Raw genomic sequence first — 24,387 nt, forward strand, 5'->3', positions numbered from 1 at the left:
GCTACCCAACAGCCCCAGGCCCTGTGGTCTTTTAACCTTCTGTGGGGGGCAGGCACACACAGTTTCTCTCAAGTGGAATTCCTGGCCATTTCAGATCTGCACTCTTTATCTTGCTAAGCCCTCTGTAATAAGACAGCAGGATTGGATACTCTACCTTTGAAGCCTTTGTCCATAATGTATGTGTTCTGACGTCTATCCATTCCACAAGCACCTGTGTAAAAATAACATGTAAGGAAAGAAAATATGGGGGTGAGGTTTACTTAGACTGCTTGTGTTCTTTTTTTTCTTGCTTTTCCCCCCCTTCTCCCCTACCCAGAAAATAAATAGTTGTCTATTGCTAGAAAATGATTCTGGGGGTTTAATCTACCTGAAATTGTTTTGATAAATAATTCTGGGTTTAATCCATCTGAAATTGTTTTGATTATAGGAATTCTTAAAAGGCTCATAAGCTACAGCGACCCCCGGCATATTCAGCACTCCTTCCCTTTAACCTTCACCCTAGGGGAGTGTCTTTCAGGAAGTAATAAAAGGCTGTTCTGATGCCATTCCCTGCAGGTGAAACTCCAGGCTCCAAGGGTATAGGATAAGGAATGAAGCAGAACCAGTTCTTGGCTTGAGGGAAAGTTGTATGACATTACAAATCACAGTTCTGTTGGAATTTGGCATGGGTTTGAAGACAGTATTTATCATCTCTCAGCTCTGGTCCTGTCTGTCCTCTCCTGGATCCAAGGCTTATCTGAGGGTAGCCAGAGAGAAAGAGAGGGAGACAGGTGGCTGAGGTTCTTGATTAGTCATCTTTGTAGGATGTACAGACATTCCCTCCCATAGCCAGTTCTCTTAGTTACTCATTTTTTGGGGTGTGCCATTTGCACATAATGTAGAATTGTTTTTGAAAAGTATTACCAGTGTTTTCAGCCCCAAGGATTTCTTTCTACCTTTCGGCTGTCAGTTTTTTCCTAGGCTCCAACAATGCATGATGGCCCTGAGCCTCAGCCAGAGGCTTCAGGGACTAAGCTTGGGTTCTTTGCTGCTGGTGATCCCAGAAAAGAAATTGTTTGGCATTTCTAGGTTGGGACAGTAATGACTCTGGCTCAAAGTCAGAGCAATTTTTTCTTCTAGCTTTTAACTGAGGACACAGCACCAAGCAAGGCCTGCAGCAAGTACTTACTAAAATACAGTTTGACTCTACTTGACTCTTCCCAGTTTCTGACACTGAAGACCATCCTGTTGCTATCGCTCCTCTACGTAGAGTTCCCATGTTGAATTTGAAAGCGTCTACTCCTATCTGCCTACGTTCCACATATTACTGAGAGATATGGCAGAACCAGGCCCAAGTTTTTCTTTCAAGTTTGCTATTTTTCTTTTTTTCTTTTTTTTGAGATGGAGTCTCGCTGTGTCACCCAGGCTGGAGTGCAGTGGCGCAATCTCTGTTCACTACAACCTCCACCTTCCAGGTTCAATCGATTCTCCTGTCTCAACCTCCTGAGTAGCTGGGACTACAGGCATGCACCACCACTCCCAGCTAATTTTTTTGTATTTTTAACAGATGGGGTTTTACCATGTTGGCCACGCTGGTCTTGAACTCCTGACCTCACGTGATCCGCCTGCCTCAGCCTCCCAAAGTGCTGGGATTACAGACGTGAGCCACCATACCCGGCCTCAAATTTGCTGTTTTTTCTGAGAGGCTTATAGGTACCTGTGTCCTTCAGAATCATGCCTGCAACTGCTTATATGCTGGCATTAGTTCAGCACTTTATGCCAGACAAGGGCTTCCTTTGCCCTTCCTGAGGGAAGCTGGCTAGGGTATTAACTTTTCCTTTTTACAGAACAGGGAACAGGCCCAAAGAGCAACAGTGGCTTGTCCAAAACCACACTAGCAAGTGAGAAGCTGAGTTACAGTTAGAGCCCAGATCTCTCCAAGTATTCTCTCTCACTGGACACCAGCCTGCCCGGGTGTAAGACAAATGCCAGCGCATGGTGCTCTGGCTACGCTAGTTGAAGAGCGAGATCTGTAAAGCAGGGAGAAATCTGGCCTAGTTCAGAGGATACTCCCTTGTAGAAAGAGATACAGGGTGGTGGTGGTGGGGCTGTGTGTGTGTGTATATGCTGGAATGGGAGAGATTGTAGTTGGTGGGGTTATTAAATGCCCTAGATACTGTCCAGGGGACCCACAGCTAATAACACAGCCTCCTGAGTATAGGCCCAGGGTCCATGCAGCCCATGCCTGCTCAGTGGGCAGATGAATTCAGAACATTCACCCTTCCTGGTATTACTGGACCCAGGGACCTGCAGGGATTGGTAGAGCAGCTCAGTTTCCTTAGAGTTCTAGAAGCCACCTAGAGCCTGAGGTCAGGCCTAGAGTTGTCTGGTATACCAAGGCCCTGCCCCAGGGTGCCCCAGAGGAGCCACATTGTAGGGAGGCCACATTCTCTGTTCATTCATTGCACTTATTCCCATGATACCTTCTGTAACTCCTACCCACATGTTCCCATAATCAGGGCTAACTTTCCAAGTCTCTCGTGTGTGTGTCTCCCAAGCCACCAGGTTTCAGCCCAGGCTGTACTCAGTACATGAGTACAGGTGATGTTGGTTGATACATCCTGCCCCAGCCTCTCCAGATCCCTGTTTGACAACCCTACCCTATGATTTGAGAAAGCTTGGCTTGGGCCACTGGGGTTTCTGGAGTCTCTGGGAGACATTGGACTTTATTGGCCAGAGAGCTAACTCCCTGTTATCCACTCCAGCAGGGCCCAGAGAACCCCAAAGATGTCGCCATCCCCAAGTCATTTTTGAAAGGTGTAGGATTGTATTTTGTGGCCTGTAGGGAGGGCAGTTTTGTTGTATCTTCTCCACCCTAAATAGCCCGTTTGTTCACATCCACCGTTCACTATGGGAACAGAATGGGTGATGGGGAAGATCCAGACAGGTTTCCATCTTTAGATAGGGGATTGAGCTGGTAGACATGTTGGGAGGGAAGAGGGCTTAAAAGGGAGAGTTCTGGGACCACAGGGTGGGGGTCAAGGTGCAGGGATGGGGATTAGGGCAGGTGCTGGGTCTGGTCTGGCATGAGGGGGTGGAGGGTAGGGCTGGGGTCTGACCTGGTGAGTGTGGCTCAGCGGGGCGGCTGAGGTGTCTAAGTTCAATGTAGAAGTCCTCGGGCGGGTACCTGGCCTCCAGGGCACTGATCTGGAAATGGGAGTCTAGTGAGAGGAATGACAGGGAGGAGCCATTATTCCCAGGGCCCTGGTATGGCAGGGGAAGGGGGTAGGAAGTACACAAGTGGGCCAGGGTCAGGGTGAGGCAGGCTGGGAGGGCTTGGGGGCCTCTGTGTATAGCATCCAGAGGGGCCAGGGCCAGCGGGGCCAGGGGGGCCAGGGGCTCTGTTAGAGCCAAGGTCATCTGCCTTGTTTCCCCTCTCCTTCCCTCCCTCCCTCCCTCTGCAGGAATTAGTGCTTCTCCACCAGGGAGGAGGCAGGGGGAAGAAGCCCTTGAAAGGAGCACCTTGGTAGGGCCTGGGTCAAGCAGAGGTTCCTATCCAGATGGTGAGTGTGTCTTTTGCTTCCATCTGGAATCCCTACACCCTGGCCCTGGTTTTCTCCCTTATGGTCCCTGGGTCATAGCAGGGACTTAGCCCTAATATAGTAATGGAAAGGGATTCTTGGGCTTCATCTGCTTGTGAGAGCCAAAATTTCTCCCTGGGGGAAACCATGTTCAGAACTCATAACCCTGTCCCTTCAAGCTGGGTGCCTCTCAATATGGAAGAAGAATAGGGTGGGACATGATGGTGGGGACCAGACTCAAACCACTACTGACCTAACACGTTCACATAGCTGTAGGGGGTCCAGCCTGCCGTGTCTCTGTCAAGGGACTTGTTACTGAGCTGTTTGGAGAGTAGGAGAGCCAGTTAATATCTAGTGCCCCAGGTACCCCTCCCCAGTCTTCACTTTGCGTAGCTTCAGTGCACGCACCCTGTAATAATCCTGACCCACCTGGGTCCTAGGCCGTTGAGAGAAAGGGCGAGCTAGGTGTTCCATGACAGGCCACCATGGTGTGGTTGATGCCAGTGGGAATAGAACATACCCCACCCCAGCTGTTGTAGGGTTCCCAGGCCTCCTGGGGTAGCTTGAGCCAAGCTGGCCCTGACAGAGGAAGCAGATTAGCTGGGGGGTGGGGCTGAGCTTTAGGAGAGGGGCCTCTGGTGATGTCTCAGCTGCAACATGAGGCCATCTCCAGCACAGAGGGAAGTCTTGAGGCTGCCTGCAATATCACTGTCACCTCTGCCACCTGATCCTGATTGGGGCTGAATGTGAGATTTTCCTTTTCCTGCGACCAAAGGAAAGCTTCAGAACAGAGTGTTTTGAGGCTTATATTGTAGTCCTTCCATTCTCTGCATTTTCACAGCTGCCCTTCATATGAGGCAAGGGTGGTTATCCTCATCTCACAGATGGCGACCTGAGTCCTGACTTGTGTGCCTTGCTCATGTACGCACACGAGTCAGTGACAAAGCTGTGTCTGGAACTCAGGTCTCAGTTCCCAGTGCCATGTCCTTTCCATGTCATCACAGCTGCCTGCCTCAGCTGCAGATGCCCTATCTGTTAGACTGGTTAACCACAGAGAGCCACTCTGGGCCCCTGGGCTGAGGTGACCCAGAGGGTCACCAAGTTGGCTACTCTGCAGTAATTCCAGCCCCTTACCAAAAGAGGGTGGAGGCTGAGAGTGGCCTTGGGGTGTTGGCTTGATAGTGGTTGCCCTTGAGGCTGTATAGTATCTATATTACTATTGCTGGACCAGGTCTGTAGGCTGATGGTCATTCTCCATGGGACAGACAGGAAAGAAAGGACTCCTAGATCTCTAGGGCATAGCCGTGGACTGTGAAAGCCATGCTTTTGTCCCTGAATGGATATTATGGGAAGCTAGGAGTCCTGAGATTCCCACTCCCACCATGGCCCCGCTCCCCACTGTTTTGTGTCTATGGGCACAGGCACAGGTGGGTGTCCAGAGGTATGCAGCATGAGCCTCTCAGACCTGTCCTTGGGGGCTGTTCTTCCTCACTTCTTGTTTCCCACTCTGCCTGGTATGGGTCCGGGCACATTAAGGGAGCTCCCTATGTATTATCTACACATAGGTGCTGAGACATCCTTGCCCAAGGGCCTGTGACTATAAGAGGACATCTTGCCAACAGCCAGGGTTATGCTGGAAGCTGTCAGGGAAGGTCCTGTCCAGAAGGGTGCACACCTGCCATGAAGACCTACAGAACTCAGTGTCCACAGAACATTGGCTATGGCTGAAGTTTGGGTTCCACATCCCTTGTTGATTCAGACTGCAACAAACGGTTATGAGTGGGTACTGATGAAATGGATAGGTTCAGATAAAAGAAACATTGTTAGGTGGTTATCTGAATAACAGTAGTTACTCTATAATATGCCACTTGCACACATTGTGTTGGTAGCGTACTGCAGTGATTTGTGGTAGGTGGTCTAGTTGTTGTTGTTGTTTTTTTTTGAGGTGGAGTCTTGCTCTGTCGTCAGGCTGGAGTGCAGTGGCGTGATCTCAGCTCACGGCAGCCTCCACCTCCTGGGTTCAAGCGATCCTCCTGCCTCAGCCTCGCAAGTAGCTGGGACTACAGGCATATGCCACCACGCCCAGCTAATTTTTTGTATTTTTAGTAGAGATGGGGTTTCACCATCTTGGCCAGAATGGTCTCAATATCTCGACCTTGTGATCCGCCTGCCTCGGCCTCCCAAAGTGCTGGGATTACAGGCGTGAGCCACTGTGCCCAGCCTACAAGGTGGTCTAGTGTTTTGATTACGTGTTGACATGTGGCAGAAGTGTCTACATGATCATAGGTGATAAAGCTAATACATGATTACATGACTTGGTACCAGTTGGTTACACACAGGGTACAGGAGTATATGTTATACTGAGTGATGCTGTGGGTTGGTTACACGGCACTCCACATAACATGCTGGCTCCATTACATGCCTCACAGAGTGTTTACGTGTACCACGGATTGCAAGGTTGCTTTTAATGTATTGGTGGTCAGTTCTACATGGACCCTCCATGTGGCGGGGGGTGTGCAGTTCCTTCCTGGGCAGAGGTGAGGGTTAAATGAGAGGGCAGTGAGTGGGGGCTGGGGAATCAGGGGCCCGGTACCTTAGTGGGGCTGTTCCTGTCCAGAGTGCTGGCCTGGCTGGTGGCAGGCCCCCCACATGCCAGTGCGTGGTAGCTGGAATTGGAAAAGCAGTGGGCATGGCTGCTACTTTGAGACAAATCTGGGAAGAGAACAAGGTGCCACATACCATCATACCCCTGCCCCTGGCATGAGATACCCCCAGTACTAATGCTTGCGCTGGGAGCCTTGAGAGAGCCCTGCAAAGACAAACAGGCAAGTACCCCATCCCCCAAGCTTCCTGGCATCCACTACTCCTACTGAAATCTGGAGAGCCTGATTTGCTCCTTCCCTCGCTGGTCCTCCCTGCAGCATGCAGAATGCAGGATAGGCTCACCTGTGCCAAGGGGAGGCACTATCAACTGGAGCCTGGATGGGGCATGTTTGCTTTGATAGCCTTACATGTCCCTGAGTCCCTATTTAGGGCTGGACTCACCTGCTTCCTTCTAGGGTCACATCCTGGTAATGAGATCATAAAGAGAACCTCACTTCTGACTCTGCTCTTCCCTCCTAAGGATTCCAGAACCTCTCCATAGGGCTAGGGAATACCAGAGGAATGGCATAGGAAACCCTAGCCAGCCTTCTCAGTATAGTCATAGAAGAAAATCCCCAAATCTGTGTGTGGGATGTCTGCTTTGGCTGTAGTGTGGCATGTAGACCAGGAGCTCCTTGAAGGCATGGTGTGCACTGGCCTGCCTCTGTCTATCCTGCAGTGCCTAGCATGAAGCTGGACATACAGAAGGCAACACTTAGCAGGAATGGGCTGAAGTGATCTGGGTTTTCTAAGCACAAGATGCAGGAGGCTGCAGATGAGCCAAGAGCCACGTGCCATGGAGCTACCTGGAGAGAGCTGTCACCTTGTGCTCACCCAGAGAGGCTCAGCCTCACATAGCCCAGGACTATAGGGCAATTTCAGAGCATTTTGGCCTCTACTGTTTAGCCAATATGAAGCAAAAAACCTTTCGAATTTCCAAGGCAGCAGTCCAGGGTTCAGGGGAAAGGAAGGATATCGCCCAGCAGCCCCATCTTGACCCCACTCAGACTCCCAAATAAAATGCCTATTGGAGCAGTTAACCACATTCATGGATGCACTGGGCTCTGGCACACTTGGCAGAGGGACATTGTCCAAACTTTCAGACCTCCCAAGTCAGGTACTATCCCCTTCCGCTGTACTAATAGGACCCTCCTAACTGGGAACTGGGAAGGAGGGTTGTCCTGAGGCGTTCACCAGGGAAACAGAAATGGATGAGCTCTGGGCACTGGGCTCCAAGGTCTAGCCTCCTGAGGTGGTACAGGCATCAGGTTGGGGAGACGGTCCTCTGGAGAGCTTAGGAAAGTGACTGGTTAGTGTGGGTGCTCCTGAGGCCGAAGGCTGGTGAGAAGGATAGGGAAGCTCTGGGAAAATGGCAGGAGGCTCCCAACCACAGCTGCTTAGAGCTAGGGACTCAGGAAACAATTTTCCCTTGGAACCCCAGGTATCTTTTCTAGGTAGGCTCCTGCTCCCCATCCCCACTGTCACTCTAGGGGAGACTGAGCTTCCACATTCAGCCACAGCAGCCAACCCTACAGGCACAACCATTCCTGGGGTATGTGTGTGTGGAGGGGAAGAGGAGGGAGGCCAGGAGCATGGCCCTTACCTGAGAGGGAGTAGTCGGTGCTGGTCATCCTCATGGCAGGTGTGTAGGAGACACGGGGAGCCAGGTCTCGGCCTTTCTCTTTCTGCCGCCGCCGATGCCAGGCAAATAGGCCCAGCAGCACCACAATGAGGAATAACAGGAGCATGATGCCTGTGACAGCACCCACCGAGTGCCGCTCTGCACCCAGTGCTGGGCTGATCTTGGTGTAGGGATTCAGCTCCTCCATCATGAGGGCAGCTGCGGGCAGAGGGAGGGCCTGAGCCTGGGGCTGGCCTTCTTGCACTTCAGGTCTCCTGGGCCTGGGTTCAGATGCGTGTAACCCCTCTAATGTTAGGAGATCTGGTTCTGGCTTTGGCCCGATTCCTGAGTCCCTAAGTGACTACTCCCAGCCCTCACTGTGCCTTCATCCCTAAAGGGAATGGAGTCTCAGGGTCATGACAAGGAGCAATTGTGACTGTGGATGTGAAACAATAAATATTATTTTACTCTGTTCTAAAAATGAGTTAACAGATATTAATTCATTTACTCTTCAGCCCTGTGAAGGGGTTAGTATTTTCCTTTCACAGATGAAAAAACCAATTTATCAAAAGGTTAGGTAATGTGCCCAAGATTACATAACCTATAATTGGCAGAGTCAGGAAAAATTGAACACAGCTCCTCTCCCTGCTTCCCAATTGTGTGGCTCAGAGTCCCTGGTTTGCTCATTTGTAACATGGGGACAATAACCCCACCCTCCCCAGTCGTGAGCACCAAGTGATAGACTGGCAAGGAAAGCTCTTAAGTACTGTGCTATTATTTCCAGGATTACTGCCCGCAGGACCCCTCTTGGTTATATATGTGAGGGCTGCCCCCACCCTCCATGCTGATGCTTAGTCTAGGAGGCTGTCCTGCCAGGCCCACAGTGTCTAGACTTCTCCTTGACTGTTGGCTGCTGGCTGAACTGAGCTGGCCAACATCACTAGGGAGGTAAATGTGCTGCAATATCGTTCTCAGTGATTTATCCTCAGAATGCAACGGAAATCTGTCTTTTGGCTCCTTTTCTGTAATGTGAATAATTGAGAGCCCATTTTCATCCCCCATCTAGAACCAACATGTTTGCAGCACATTATAAAGGCTTTTATATAACAAAGCCAGCATTTATTGGAGTGTTCACTTATGGGCCAGGCACCCCGCTGAGTCTCTTACTCATACTGTCTCAACGTGATTCTCACAACTGGACCCTGGGACTCCATCCCCTTTAGGCCCTATGAGGTGTCATCCGACTGTAGTGCTAGAACCAAGGTCGAGCCCCTTTGGGCTCCTCGGCCTTCAGAGTAACCTTGTGTCATGGGGGAAGATGATTAATCTACTCTTCCCACTTTGCATGTGGAGTAACAGGCCTAGCAAAATCAAATAACCTACCCAAGGACACCTAGTGGGTAAGGCAGAACTAGAACTTGGCAGATAGTCTAACTTGGTCTGGTGGCCTTTCCATAGTACTAGCTTGTGGCTACCCTTGCTTGGCTCATGGGAAACTTGCCAAGGGTGAGCCTAGGGAGGCTGTGACTGAAAGACTGCCTGCTCCTTATGCCTCTTCAGCACTTGGAGCCTCTGCAGCCCACCCTATTCCTGCTGTCCTCACAAATGTGAATAAAGGGAAGTATCATCAAATCCAGCTGTTCGAGTTGGAATCTCCCTAGAGCTGCCATGGGGCCCTTTCCACAGACCCCGGGGCTCTGCCACGTGTGTATTACCTTGGTCACACCTGATTCCTTTGAAGCCAGGGCTGCAGTAACAGGTGCCGGTGACATGGTCACAGGTGGAGTTGTTCATGCACTCACATAGCTGCTGACACCCATAGCCAAAGGTTCCTGGGGCACATCCTGTGTGGCACAAAGAGTTAGGGTAGAGGACCCACTCACTCTCCACCCCTTCCCTTCCATGTTTAGACAGCTATGGCAATAAGCCTGTTTTGCCTCCCACTGAGTGAAGCCTATTCCCTTAGCTCCTGTTGAGGAGCATTTATAGCACTGAGTGGGGGACACAGGGACAGAGGAGGAGCGAGCAGGGCCCACTCACCCCTACTTCCTCCTCATGCAACACATTTAAGCAGTATCTTCCACCTGCCATGCCCTAATCTGAGTGCCATAGGGACTTTAAAGAATAATAATAAAAAATCCTGCCTCCCACTATTCTCTCATTACCTGCTATGACCTCTGCCCTAAATGCCCCCCACCAACTGAAGGGAGAAATTCTTCAAACAATAATGTAGGCATGACCTTCCTCAGCATTTTTCCTTGGAAGTTGTCCCCAAAGTCAAGGGACCAAGGGGTACAGAGCCCTGAGTGAGTGGACCTTGAAGTGGGAGGCATCCTCTGCAGGAGGCTGGGGCCCAGCAGCATCACCCAGGATCAGGGGTCAGGGCAGCTTACTCTGCTCACAGTGTTGCCCGGTGAAGCCTGTGCGGCAGGTGCACTTGCCACTGATGTGGTCACAGCTGGCGCCATTCTGACACTGGCATACGCGCCCACAGTCCTTCCCAAAAAATGCTGCTGGGCAGCCTAGAGAAACAGGATTTCCAGTCACGAGAGTTGCTGCTGGGTGGGGACAAGGGGGGCAGCAGGAACCAGACCTGTCTTCTGTCTCTTTTTTTGCTGAGCATGGGATGAAGACTAGTGAGACCCTGCACCAGAGTTGTCTCCCTGCTCAGGATCTTCATGCTGAAGTGGTAGGGGTAAGGTGATCGTTGCCTTTCCAAGACAGAGGGGCCTTGGAACCACAGGTCAGGCTAGGGTCTACTTCCTGTGTGGACACAGGCTGCTCCTCCCCACTCGGCCCCACTGTCCAAGGAAGTTCTGGTCTTGGTGATTGCTGGGGTACCTTGCAGCCCTGACCTTCCAGGACTTTGGGCTTGTCAATCCCCTGAATCCAGTCAGGTCTGGAGCTGCCCCTGCAGAGCTCCTCAGTTCTCATTGGGCAGGAGTCAGGTACCACCAGTCCTGGGGCTGCCTGCCTTCCTCCCTCCCTGCTGGTCTGGACAATGCCCACAGTGGCCAGTAGGCCGCAGCATGGTATTCTAAGTGGCTGGGAGGCCAGGAGGTGGGGCTTACGCTGTGTGCAGAAGAGTCCAGTCCAGCCAGGGGTGCAGTGGCAGGCCCCGTCCTCGGCGCTGCAGCTCGCCCCGTTGTGGCAGCTGCATGCGTGGAAGCAGGCGGGGCCCCAGAACCCGGGTGGGCAAGCTGGGATGTCGGTGAAATGCAGAGGGTGAGGGGAAGGCAGAGAGGGGCAGACGGAGAGGGAGAAGAAGGGGGAGTACATGTCAGAGCCAAGATGCCAAGATGGACCTGGCTGACATTTCCTGGCTTTCAGGGGCTTCATGCACTGTTCCCAGAATTCCTGCACTTACTTCTTGGCTTAGTTACCCAGGATTCCCATTAAGCCCAGATTCTCTGCCCACTCTCCAAGTCTTTGATGACTGACTCAGCAGGACTCTGAGGGTCCCCGAGCCTCCCCTCTCAGGGGACTGATTTGGAGCATGCGGGTAAACACTGTGGTTTACCGTGTATGTACTGTGTGTGTTTCCCCATGAGAATGGGGACTTTCCTAGGGCAGGAGCTCTCCTCTCAGTTGGTGAGCTCCTGATGATGGAGCCTGTCTCCTCATCAGAATGGAAATTCCCTCAGCCATCTAACTAGGACCTCCCCAAGGGTACTGGCTAGGTCTCACCCATCAGACAAGGAGCTCCACAGGGTCTCTGTCCTTAGTTTGGGGGCTTCTGGAAAGGGGCTGTTCCCTTCACATCAGATTGGTGCACTTTACATGAACAGCCTCAAGGACATCATTCACATGGGCCACCCAGAGGGCACTGCACCCTCCTGAGGTGGCTGCCCAGGCCTCATCTCACTGCCCAGGCCTCATCTCACTTCCCTACTCCCAAACTCGAGCATGCTGTTGCACCACCTCTTCTCCATCCAAACTCGGGCTGCTCCTTGCGCAGGTGCTAATGGAGTGTTAAGTCTCAGAATTCATAGCATTAATGGTACTATCAACAATATCAGTACCTTTGATACCAGCAGTTAATACCAATGATCAATCCTAATAATCCATCATGTTAGCTATAGAGCTAAATGGGGCTCATTCCTACATGCAGAAGGAAATTTCATCCCTGGAAGTGAAGGCACCAGGACAGAGAGGTTTTGGGCAACAAAGGGAGAATTTTTGGGCCTGACCCCAGGTAGGGGCATTCCCAGGTGGCAGCAGCTTACCCTGTGAGCAGTCCTTGCCAATCCATCCAGGAAAGCACTGGCAGGAGCCATCGATAGGGCTGCAGGTCCCGTTGTTGGCACAGGAGCAGAGCTGGGCACAGTCCTGCCCAAAGTATCCTCCAGCACACACTGTGGGCACAGGGCAGCCTGGCACCCATCCTCCCACCTGTGTTCCTCTGACCTCCACCCACAGCCTCATCCCTAGAAGTTCCCAAGCCACAGCCATGATCACCCAGGTGTCATGGATCTGGATGGAGACCACGCCCGTCTTGGTACCCTCGTCACCCTTCTCCATTTGCACATAAATGAGTTGCCCCTCTCATGCCTACAGCTGCATTCTTCAGAAGGCTCTATTATGATTGCCTTTAAGAACAGCCTGAGGCCCATGGAGGTAGAATCACCTGACTTAGGTCTCACAGATGAGAAGTGGGAGGCTGAGCACTGTACTTCTGGACTCACAGTCCAGTGCTCCCTGTACTGTTCCACAGCCTTCTGCTTTCTATTACCACTTTCACCAACATCACGGATTCCACAACCACGAGGGTAGAGAATATGTACAGCTGGACAGAGAGGGACAAATGCCATGTGGCAGGCCTGCCTGCGGTTTGACTGTTAAAGGACCAGCCCTGAATGTCTGTCCCTGCCTGCCTCTTTCCTCTGACCTGTTGCTCAAGCCTCTCAGCTCAACATCTTCCTCAGGAAAGCCCTCCTGAGTTCACAAGGCCCTCTCCACCACTGGTATTTCCAATTTGAGTCACTTGGAGGATTTTGGTCACAGACCTTCCTGGAGGAGTCACTGCTTGGTCCCTGGAGGAAGAGCTGGTTTCCTCAGTCAGGCTGCAAAGCTCTTTTAGGACTAGGTTTGAGTATTCATTGAGTATTTAACCTTTTGTTTCCCTGTGCAATTCATCCCCCACCTGCTTCCTACAGCTTGAGCTCTCTAAAGCACAGCTTTCTTCATGGCACTCCTATGTCCTGCTTAGAGAGCCTCAGTGGATTCCCCATCGCCACAAAATAAAGTCGATCCTGGAGAGCAGCACAGAGAATGATGGGAAGGTGTTGATTCTTGAAGATATATGACTTCCCCAGGGCCCAGGTCTCTCACATCTTGGGCTGAAACCCTCTGCTTTATACCACACTGCCTCATATTGGTAGTTCTTCCCCAGCCAGACGGTGGGCCGCTAGTGGCTAGGATCTGAATCTACTCAGTGCCTCTCCTGGACGTGATTGGTAGTTGAGACAAATAATACAGGCAATGGTGGACCAGACTCTCCAGTCCAAAGCCTTGGATTTAGGTCTAAGTTTTCTTTATGTATTCAACAAACATACACATGACACTTAAATGCACCAGACACTGTTCAATGTGCTTCACAAATACAGGCATACCTCAGAGATGTGGGTTTGGTTCCAGACCACTGCAAGTGAATATTGCAATAAAGCAAGTCACACAAATGTTTTGGTTTCCCAGAGCATACAAAAGTTATGTTTACATTATACTGTAGTCTATTAAGTGTGCAATAGCCTTATGTCTAAAAAACAATGTACATGCCTTGATTAAAAAGCACTTTATTGCAAAAAAAAATGCTGACACAGACACGAAGTGTACACGTGGTGTTGGAAACATGGCACCGACAGGGCTTGCTTAAGGCAGAGTTGCCACAAACCTTTGGTTTTTTTTGTTTTGAGACAGAGTCTCGCTACGTTGCCCAGGCCGGAGTGCAGTGGTGCAATCTCGGCTTACTGCAACCTTTTCCTCCCAGGTTCAAGCAGTTCTCCTGCCTTAGCCTCCCCAGATAGGCACGCGCCACCATGTCCGGCTAATTTTTGTATTTTTAGTAGAAACAGGGTTTCACCATGTTGGCCAGGCTGGTCTCGAACTCCTGACCTCAAGCCTTGGCCTCCCAAAGTGCTGGGATTACAGATGTGAACCACTGCACCCGGCCAAACTTTTAATTTAAAAAAAACAAAACAAAACAAAACAAAAAACAACAAACAAAATGCAGTTTCTGTGAAGCACAATAAAACAAGGTATGCCTGTATTTAGTTCACTTACTCTTGGAATACTATTATATAGTCTCATTATTATGCCTTATCATTAACTCTGCTTTGTAGATGAGAAACTGAGGCAGGTTAAGTAACTTGCCCAAGGTCACACAACTAGGAAGTTGTACTGCTTGCTGGCTAAGTGCCTTTGAGCAAACTCTCTGTTTCCTCATCTTTGAGGTGGGAATGGGAACCCTCACCGACTGTCCTAGGACCATGGTTAGTAGCTGTGGCAGGCTGGCTGATTTGGGGCCCCATGCTTCCCCTGGCAGAAACCTTAGCTCCCTTCCAGGAAGTTCCAGTGCCAAGAGGGTGACATGCATCTCACCTGTTTGCAGCTCAGGCTCCAGCTTTTTGAAAAGCAGGCTGCCCAGCCTCTTCTTTCCTACCTCTGGGAGGTGCTTGATTTGGGGAACCCATCCCCAAGTCCTGGCCCTCTGTGGGGAGTAGGGTGCCAGAGCTGCTCCCCCTACCCTACCCCCAAAATGAACTCTGAGCTTCTCTAACAAGAGTCTTATCTTTGAAGTCTTTCTCACATACATGAGGCCAACAAATTTACCCACAGAACTGCTAATACGATCAATCTAATCCATTAATTGGTCGACTTCTTAGCTGAATCAAGAGTAAGGCAAAGAGAGGGGCAGTGGACAGAAGGGGGGCTGGTGAAAAGAAAACATCTGGTTATATTTAATCTATGTTTAATGATTCTGCATAAGCAGTGTCTGTAATTTGTAACTTGCTGGAAAGCCAGTCATTAGAAGGTGTCAGTTCAATTTTTTACAAGGTTTGAGACTTAACCAGGGCAGTTGCCATTAATAGCAAACTCTATTAGAGCTATATGTGGGAAATACTCATTAGGCCAGTGGGCGATAAATCAGACAACGCAGCATCTGAGAGTTACTCCTCGGGCTGCATGGGTTCTAATTTAGACCTAGACTATCTGTATTGATGGCCCAGTCTCCTGTGTTTAATAAGTAAACCTTGACATGTCAGGTTATGATTAAACCATCCTAGGAGGGCTGCAAGTAAATGAAACTGTCACATATGTTTCTCTGGGGCTCAAACTTCTCATGACCTCAAAGCATCATGTAGTAAACTTTCTATTCATACATATTAACAGCCCACACACTTGCAAAAATAGCCCAGCTCAGCAGTGATTATTCATCAAAAGAATGGGTTCCCCTGGGAGGTAGTGAGCTCTCAGTCAACAGAAGTATTTAAGCAGAGTCCAGATGAGATTTCTTGCATAGATGACCTTGAAGTTGCTTTTAGCCCTAAGTTTAACTTATCCTAAGCTCCCTTCTCTCCTTTCAGGTTAGAATGCAAGTTCTGTAACCTTGTGTTCAAACCTGTTCTGAAGGCCCCAGCATACCTTCTGAGCCCCATTTCCCACCCCCAGCTACCATATCCATCAGCTGTTCCCTGTAGCATGCCCATGTCTCTGTGCTTTGCCCAAGCTGCTTCCTCTACACAGAATGCTTTTCTTCCTTTTCCACCTTTCAAGCTAAGGCCCAGCTGAAGTCCTGCATGGTCCATGGAGCCTTCCCCCAAATCCACACTGTCTTGTCCTAAGAAAGCCAGGGATGGCAATAGGCAATGACGTGTGGAGGCAGCTCCTACCTTCTCACTGGTTGTTCAATATTTGGGAATTTTGTGAATGATGTTAAACCACTGGTACCTTAAAATCAGCCGTGGTAGGAATATTTATATTTTAAAAATCTGCAGATGTTACAGATCAGGGTTTTTCCCCCACAAAGAGCTGGTAGGGCGGAACACCAATGCAAATAAGCTTTATATCTCTTTTCAACTCCTGCTGAGTGGTAGCAGTTCTTGGAGTCGGTATTGTGAAGGATTCTGAGGTCAAGTCAGGAAAGCATATGGGGAGGGATTAGGGATGGTGGCCTGAATATGACGGGGAGAAGGGCTTGGAAGTTGCCATCTCCAGCCAGAGCCAGCTCCTCTGCACTCCCACAGCATTCTCTGCCTTTACCCTTGGCACTCGGCACAGACCACATGGTGCCACTTCTGATGCAGATCTCTGTGCTTGTTTCACTTTTCATCCCTTCAGCATGCATGTCGGAATCAGAATTTGTTTCTGCCACTTGCTAGCTGCGAAATCACAGACAAATCATTTCACTTCTGTGAGCCTGTTAACTGTGTTAGGGCCTTTGTCTCATGCCATGTGGGGCTCAATTCTCATAAAGGCAGCCCAAGTCCTGAAGAGGGAAGGAGCTACCTCCACAGCGTATGATGAAAATCCCCAAGCCCTTCCTTCCCTGCCACTTTCCTCCCAGAACCTCTCACCTCCCCACCCAGTACCTTCCCACTGGAGACAGTACCTTGGTTGCAGAGAGCTCCAGAGAATCCTGGGAGGCACTCACAGATGCCGCTGATGTGGTGGCAGGGCCCGCTGCTGTGCACGCAGAGGGGGCATGGCTGGGCGCAGCCGTGGCCGTAGAACCCAGGGGGGCAGACTGAGGGTGAAGGGAAGATGGTGGTCAGCAGCCCAAGAGACCCCAGCCAGCCTAGCTACCCTTCCTGTTCCACACTTCTCAGAAACAATGGGGAGACCTGCATCCTTCCCACATCTTGGAGGGCGCATCCCTTTCTGCAGAGAAGAGCTGTGGTGTGGCCCTGTTTCCATTGAGTAGCTGGGCTGGGCCCCAAACCTGGGGACAGAACTGCAGAGAGAGAGACTAGAGGGAAGGACGAGATGGGGGCTGATTCAAGAGCCCAGCCTCTCTCAGGCCATGGCTAGTTCCAACTGGAGAGGGCTAGGGAGGATGAGCCCTCTGAGCTCTTCGGGGTCAGGGGATTAGCCTTACTTCTCTGGCATAAGGGTCCTCGGAAGCCAGGGGCACACTCGCAGCTCCCATCCTCTGGGGAGCAGGAGCCTCCATTCTCACAGCTGCAGGAGACAGAGCAGTTGGGGCCCCAGCGGCCAGGTGGACACGTGCTGTCACAGTGGATGCCTGTGGGCCAGAGGCAGACTCAGGTCAGTGGTAAGAGAGGTGAGGGTGAAGGGAAGAATGGAGGGAAGGGGGACAGTGCAGTATGAAGAGGTGGAGGCAAGCATAGTGCAGCCAGGAATGTAGAGGAGAAACCCGGCTGAGGCTTGGCTGGTCATGGAGGATTTTCAGGAAGAAGTGATGTCCAGAGTTCTAAAAGTCGAGGAGGAATTGACCAAGCAAATGAAATTATATGTACAAAGAGCAGGAGGCAGGAGAAAGAATCATGTCTTGAAAGAAATTACAAATAGCAAGTGTGGCTGAACCACAAAGTGCAAAATGGGGTACGGCAAGAGATGAGATTGTGGGAGTAAGAAGGGACCAGATCACAAGGGCCTCTTCTGTATGGCATCCAAGAACAGGACCGGGAGAAACCAACTATGGGCAAGTAAGTGCCAGCTGGGAGTGAGCCATATGCCCATGTGTGTTAGCCCAGGAGCCACTGGTGCTGCTGGGTCCCTGCCAACCCACCCAGGGAGGGGCTCAGAGAGTAGGTAGGATCTTTTCAGATTCTTCTGACCAGACTCCTCAGCGCAGTATGTGTATCATTCATGCACACATACAATAGAAACCAGTGCTTTGCAAAAATTACATTTACTGTCACTATGTATGTTGGACTCTGATGTTTTCTCTGTACTATGATGTATTCGATTTCAGCTTTTAAAATGCTAGTTGTAACCCAACAATTTGATTTAATGACCCTCAGTTTGACAGAGGCTTATGGGGGAATGGATGGAATTTCTCAATAAGAAAAAGGAACAAAGTCTATAATAGTCTTTTTGGGCTCAGGTAGAGGAAATGTTTGTTAGGTTCCCTACAGCCTGAAGGTGAAGAAGGAATTTTAAAAGGCCTGAGGCTGGATGCCCCAGCTCTGGGGTAGGTTTTCTTCCCAGGCAGAAAGGCTTCCAGTCTGACATGCATTAGGGAAATGGAACATGTGATCCCAGGAGATTGGCTTGGCTTCAGCAGGTGAATATCAGAGGCTCAGAGACGGGCAGAATTAGCTGAAAAATCATGTCTGCCTTGTTATAAGGACAGTGATTGTGGGAAAGAGAAAGAAAGGAGAAAGACACTCATGCCCAGTGAACAGAGCCAGCCCTAGCAGCAGCAGGAGAGCAGTGGGACCAATTTAGAGGCAGACTGGAATTGTACAAGCCCACCTGGGCTGGCGAGGAGAGGGGAGGGAGGGTGGAACCACCGGAGAGGGGAGAGGGAGGGGGATGCAACAGGCTTTACTCATCCTCCTGTTCCTCAGTCTAGCCCAGCATCTGTGCTCCCTCCCTGTAATGTCTCAGTTTTGCAGCAGGGTAGAGGCTTCAGATGCCACTCTCTGGGAAATGGTTGCGGGTGGGTAGGTGGGGTGTGGGGAGGGGGGGGCAAGTGGTTTCCTCCCCAGGGAATGGGATCTGGCAGCCATATTTGCCATATTTTACCCATTGACAGGGGTCTCTCCCAGTGGTGGTTCAGGTGCCCAAGAGGTGAACCCTGGACAGGCATCATAGATTGACTAGAGGGAGCTTGGGAAAGTGGAAACCATAAAACTGTTCAAGGTTTTGGATCCATCTTCAAGTTTCTCCTTTTCCTGGGCATAACAAAAGCTGTGATCTGCCATAAGGCTTTTTTTTTTTTTTTTTGGAGACAGAGTCTCACTCTGTCACCCAGGTGGGAGTGCAGTGGTGTGATCTTGGCTCATGGCAACCTCTGCATCCCGGGTTCAAGCAATTCTGCTTCAGCCTTCCGAGTAGCTGGGATTACAGGTATGAGCCACCACCACAGCTGGCTAACTTTTGTATTTTTAGTAGAGACGGGGTTCCTCCATGTTGGCCAGGCTGGTCTTAAACTCCTGGTCTCAAGTGATCCGCCCGCCTCAGCCTCCCAAAGTGCTGGGATTACAGTCGTGAGCCACTGTGCTGGCCTAGGATTTCTTTTGCCTATGGTTGTTGGAAACCCAGGATTCAGACCACAGGCCTAGGGACAAAGCTTTTCCTTGCACTGAAGTGGAGCTTTGCTGTCCACAGGGCCTCCAATTCCACTGCACACCAGGCACTCTTTGCCAGCTGACCAAGGCACATGTGTCACACGTAGACAGTGCTCTCTCCTAAAACTATAGGTATTACTGTGTTCATAAAACACAGTGTATGTGAAAGCACCACTGAATTCGTGGCAGCTGGTTGCTATTGTGTTTATCCCAGCCAGTGGCTATTAAAAGTATAGCTACTCTCATTGTGGAATCCTTAGTGTTTTCATGTCAAAAGGGGTCCTCATTTATGGAGATTGAGAACCATGAGTGTACCATGTTTATTCTCAGACTGAAGGTGGCTGCAAAGTCCCACTGGGTTCTAGGACTTGGCAGTTATTATATTCTGGGCCTGTTTCTGTGGGAGTGGGGCTGTTTGTGGTTCTTATATGTCCCAAGACCTTCTTGGAGCTTAAGACATGGGATCTAAGTGGAAAGAAGGGTCAAGGATTTCCCCATATGGAGTGCCCAGTTCCAGAAGCAACTTACTGATAGGATCAAAGGGGCTGGCCTTGGCCTTGTGGGAGGCTCCCAGCTGTAGTTTCTGAAGAAGCAGCTTCAGTTACCTTCCTGGGCCCCAGTTTTCACTACAGTTGGATAGGGATAGTCCCCCTCAGAGGTCCTTTCCTTTCTTACTCTAGGGAATCCCCTTGCTTTATTTTTCAGGACTCCTCCCCACCCCCACATCTAAATTGGTGGGTAAACCTAGGCTAGGAATCCATACATGTTGATCTCTAGTTCATGCAATGAAGCCAGTAGCCACTCAGCAGCCCATATCCTTCAGGGTCCGTTTAGGGCCCTCCTTCTCCAGGAAGCCTTCTTGGATGTCTGCCCAGGGAGACAAGCATCTCTTTGATAATCAGCAGCATACAGCTTTGTCTCTACCTGTTACTTGAAAGCTTCATACACAAGACCTGTCTCCCCTGCCAGCAATTTGAAGACAGGTACCATGGCTTACTGCCACTTCTGACTTTGCTTACCTAGGTGCTCCTTATGGACAGGATGCCATCTTGGTCATTTTTGCATCTTTGGTGCCCAACACAGTGTTTGGCACACAGTAGGTACTCAGAAACTGTTGCTTTTTACCATTTACTGCTGAGTCTGGCATGGTGCTGGGCACAAGGTAGCTGCCAATATAAAGGCTTGGTAATTGCTTGAGTCAATAAATGCTAGTTGATTGAATAAATGGTTCCCCCTTAAGATACAATCCTGAGTCTTTCATCCTATTGGCCCTAATGTCCTGAGACCCCAGACAACTCCTTTTCCTTATCTGTGGCATGAGAAGGTTGGTGGAGATAATCTTTAAAGCCTCCCCCACTTTAAGGGGAAAAATCATGAATGGTTATAGGCCAACTTCCAGTTTATTTCAGTAAACATTTAATAAGCACATATTATGTGCAGGGCAAGATGAATAAGACAAAATGCCAATTGTCAGTAAGCCTATGGCTTATGAGGGTTAAGGGGAGACACGTGCACAGCTCAGGGCAGCCCCAAACCTGTGCCGAGCCAAGGAATGAGCAGTGTGCCAGGGACTGGGAAGTTAGGCACAGATTTTTCTTGAGGCAGAGGTGAGTGGGGAGGGCTCAGTGGGAGGCCCATCTCTGTCTCTCATTGGCCGGCCCATCTCTGTCTCTCATTGGCCCCCTTCTGCATGACAAACCTCAGGACATCAATCACTTCTTTGAAAAGACTTCAGGACCACATTTGGGGAAATTAGGTTTAGAACAGCAAAGGCCTTGCTGAAAGGTTGTTCACCAAAGACAGAATTTTTAAGCACTAGATGTCATTAAAATCTTAATTGGCTCACTCAAAATTAAGGCAATGAAAAGTTAAAGTTGATTTCCACTTGGCTCCTGCTGAGATTCTAGGGTGCCAGTGACCAGGGTTGAGCCTTATTCTTTACTGACGGGCAGGAGCCAGCAGGGCAGGGGAAGCCAGGCTGGAGATACTGCAGAGGAAGCAATGTCCCTGGCTCTTGGCTGCTTAGAAACTTTCTGGTTATGAACACAGGCTGTGCAGCAACCTGGTGTTAATTATTTATCTGAGAACCTATACTGCCAGAAATGACTATATTTCTTTCTCTTTGCTGCTCATCACCTTGGGACTGGCTAGTAGGTTCACTTCTGAAATGCTTATTAAGCACTTTCCGTATTCATGGCCTGCTTTTACTGAGCACTTACTATGTGCCAGGCACTGTTAGCACTTTATAGGTAGTAACTCATTTAAGCTTCAAAACAACCCTGTAGTTGCAAGGATAATTATCTGTATTTTATGGATGGAGAGTTCAGGCCCTGAGAGGTTAAATGACTTGCCCAAGGTCATAAACCCCAGCAGTCTTGCTCCAGAGCTGGGTTCTTAACTACCGTGTTATCCATATCTCAGTGTGTGGCAGGCAGTGGATACAATGGTGAATAAGGCAGATGCCTCCATATAGCTGATGGCCACATTAGGGAGGCAGATAATAAACAGTTACCACAGTTGTCATTGAACTCTGATTTAAGTACCACAATAGGAAAAGTGTAGGGTAGAAGAATTAATAAAGGGAATGCTTTTGTCTTGGTCAGGTTGGGGTGGGTATTGTAGCAGGGGAAGTGCCTTCCCAGAGGAAGAAAGCTTTTACATTGAAATATGGTAGACAAGGAGTTATCAGGTGAAAAGGGGAAGGAATGATCCAGGCAGAGGGAATGGCATGTGCAAAGGCCTGGAGTCAGGAAGGTGGTTGGCTTCCTGAAGAAGTAGACTGCGGCCCTGGTGGCTGGAAGGTAGTGAGCCACAAAGTGAACAGAGTGAGGTGGAGTCAGGCAGAGCCAGATCCCGTGGGCCCTGGGCCATGGTAAGGATTTAAAATTTTATGTAAGAGTCGTGGGAAGCCACTGAGGCATTCTGAACAGGGACTGAAATGGCAGATCTGGGTTTGAAAAGTTGACTCTGGCCACCAGGTGCAGAATGAATGCAGCTGGGCAAGAGTGGAGGCCAAGGCAGTGCCAGATGCGGGATGGTACCCAGCAGACCGTGTGGTGGCAGTGGGATAGAGAGAAGTAGATGGATTCACCTTGTATTTAGGAGGCAGGCTGAGAGGATAGATATAAGGAACAGGATTCTGAGACTGGACTAAGGAGAAAGGCCCTTGTCCCCTTCTCCATCATATTCTCTAGATTGAGCACTTACACCCACCATATGTCAGCTTTTGACCTACTGGAGTGACTCCAGCGCCTTAGACAGAGCTTATACCTAATAGATGTTCAATAAATACTTACTTGAATTAAATGGAATGGAGAACTGGAACCCAGAGCAGATAAAGGGAAAGATGCATACTCAGGGATCAAGAAGAGAGGTATTGAAGAAGAAAACGGTCAAGAGAAGTAGAATACCAAGAACCCAGTTTCACAGTACCTGGGTGGTGGCACAGCAAGGGAAGGTTACCTGTCCATCCAGCCAGGCAGCAGCAGTGGCCTGTGACGGGGTCACATCCATCAGCATGGCTGCAGTCACAGTGTTCACTGCAGTTCAGCCCAAATGTGCCATCCTGTGGAGAAGACAGGGAGAGAAAAATGATCAGACCCAAACTTCCAGAGGTTTGTGTACTTCTATGGATCTTGTCTTTAATTTTTACTTTTGGAGGGTCCAGTGAGATCTACTGGATCTTGATGACAAAACTGAGCCAGAACCCCACAGAGATGCAGGGAGACTGGGGCTGGGGCACAATGGGGACACGTTTTGTAAGTGGGGATAACACAGCCGTGAAGACACTCTGAAGAATTATTTGGCTGCATTAACAGGAGTATGAGGTTGAGAGGGAGGTGATACTCCTGCTCTACTTCTCAGTGGTCAAGCTCAAAGGCCTGTAATGATCATTAACTAAAATTGTAAATGAAAGTGCACTTTGCAAATTGTAACACATTGATCACCTGTGAGGAATGACTATGATTTATTCTTTGTTGCCGGGGAAGAAGGTAGTCACCAATTCTTATATGCTCATTAGGTATCAAGAGCCTCATATACTTAATTTTTCTTAATCCTCACAGCAATTCCATGATATGATTCCATTATATTCCCACTTTAAAGATGAGAAACAAGGTTAGAGAGGTGAAGTAACATGCTCAAGGTGAGAAAGGATGTGACAAAGCCAAGATTTGAACCCAGGATTGCAGGACTCCAAATTGCTCATTAAGGACTGCATTGCTCATCCAGCAATATCATATCAGTGGGTTTAACTTATTTGTATCTCAGACCTATAAGATCCAGTGATTAAGTCTGGGTGGTTATTATTGAACAGTGCTTGCTTTAGTCACCACACACTCTGATCATAAAAGTACAGACTGTTGGAACCAGAAGGAAGCTTAGACATTATCTACCAACGAATGGCAACTCTCATGGATTAGTAAGGGCTGTCTTGTAGCACTGGGTTGTGAAGGAATCTGAAGCTGCATTTGAGCTCAAGTGCCAGAGTCAATAATGTTTACCAAGAGCAGCACAGGAAAAGTGATGCCATGTCACCACATCTGCCAAGTATTTGCCATTTTATAGATGAGAGGGATGAGGGCCAAAGTAGTAAAATAGCCACAGAGAGGTTAGGACTAGGACTGTGACCTAAATCCAAGTGTCCCATCACCTAGCTTAGTGCTGTTCTCTGTGCACTCTTGTGGACGAACTAACACCAGGGAAAGGGCGTGAAGGGATGCTGAGCCCAACCTGTCCCTCCCCACCCTGGCACTCACCGGGCAAGGCAGCTCACAGGTGTCTCCCAGCCAGCCAGGAGTGCAGGAGCAGGAGCCGTCTATGGGGCTGCAGGCTGCCCCATTGGCACAGGTGCAGCTCTCGTTGCAGTTCAGGCCCCATGTCCCACTGGGACATGGCAGGGTGCAGTCCAGGCCCTGCCACCCTGAGGGGAGGGAAAGGGACTGTCACTTCTCCATCCAGGCCCAGTGTGTCTTTTTGCCCACTCCCCCCAGCTCTGCACACAGCATTCCACCCAAACCACTGCTTTCCTGAGGGCTGGGTTAGAACACACATTCCACACAGAGTTCAGAAATACAACAGAGCTGTTAGGAGAGCTGGGGCTAGAACCCAGGTCTCCTGCCTCCGGGTGCTCATTGTTTGTGCTGCAGGCAGATGATCCTACCTGGAACAGGCACCAGCTCAGATGGGGAGTGCTGTCTCTGCCCAGGGTGGAGTCTGGCAGCTTATCTCAGGACCCTCTGTTTGAGGGACGGCTGATTCTCCATTCTTAGGCTGGTCACTGGCCTCTTTGCCTATCACACCATTTCTC

General features: G+C 49.9%; 1 protein-coding gene across 32 annotated transcripts in view; it reads right to left on the reverse strand.

Annotated features, from left to right (window-relative positions):
• MEGF11 (multiple EGF like domains 11) overlaps positions 1 to 24,387 on the reverse strand; it is a 375,762-nt gene that overhangs the window by 10,621 nt on the left and 340,754 nt on the right. For 7 of the 32 annotated variants that reach the window (XR_004666558.3, XM_034938969.3, XM_008953325.5 and 4 more), the window contains 13 exons: positions 23,837 to 24,000; positions 22,542 to 22,644; positions 16,919 to 17,065; positions 16,433 to 16,567; positions 12,051 to 12,179; positions 10,896 to 11,024; positions 10,218 to 10,346; positions 9,540 to 9,668; positions 7,807 to 8,043; positions 6,154 to 6,272; positions 3,814 to 3,880; positions 3,099 to 3,200; positions 155 to 211 (listed from right to left, as the gene is read on the reverse strand). Coding sequence is in view for 23 of the 32 variants with exons in the window: in XM_034938969.3 (XP_034794860.2) it covers positions 155 to 211; positions 3,099 to 3,200; positions 3,814 to 3,880; positions 6,154 to 6,272; positions 7,807 to 8,043; positions 9,540 to 9,668; positions 10,218 to 10,346; positions 10,896 to 11,024; positions 12,051 to 12,179; positions 16,433 to 16,567; positions 16,919 to 17,065; positions 22,542 to 22,644; positions 23,837 to 24,000 (1,647 nt within the window). In the remaining 9 variants the exon portion in view is untranslated. The other 25 variants (XR_004666566.3, XM_034938971.3, XM_008953328.5 and 22 more) reach the window with 10 other exon arrangements.

This window comes from Pan paniscus, chromosome 16 (assembly GCF_029289425.2).
Source record: "Pan paniscus chromosome 16, NHGRI_mPanPan1-v2.0_pri, whole genome shotgun sequence".
NCBI lineage: Eukaryota > Metazoa > Chordata > Mammalia > Primates > Hominidae > Pan > Pan paniscus.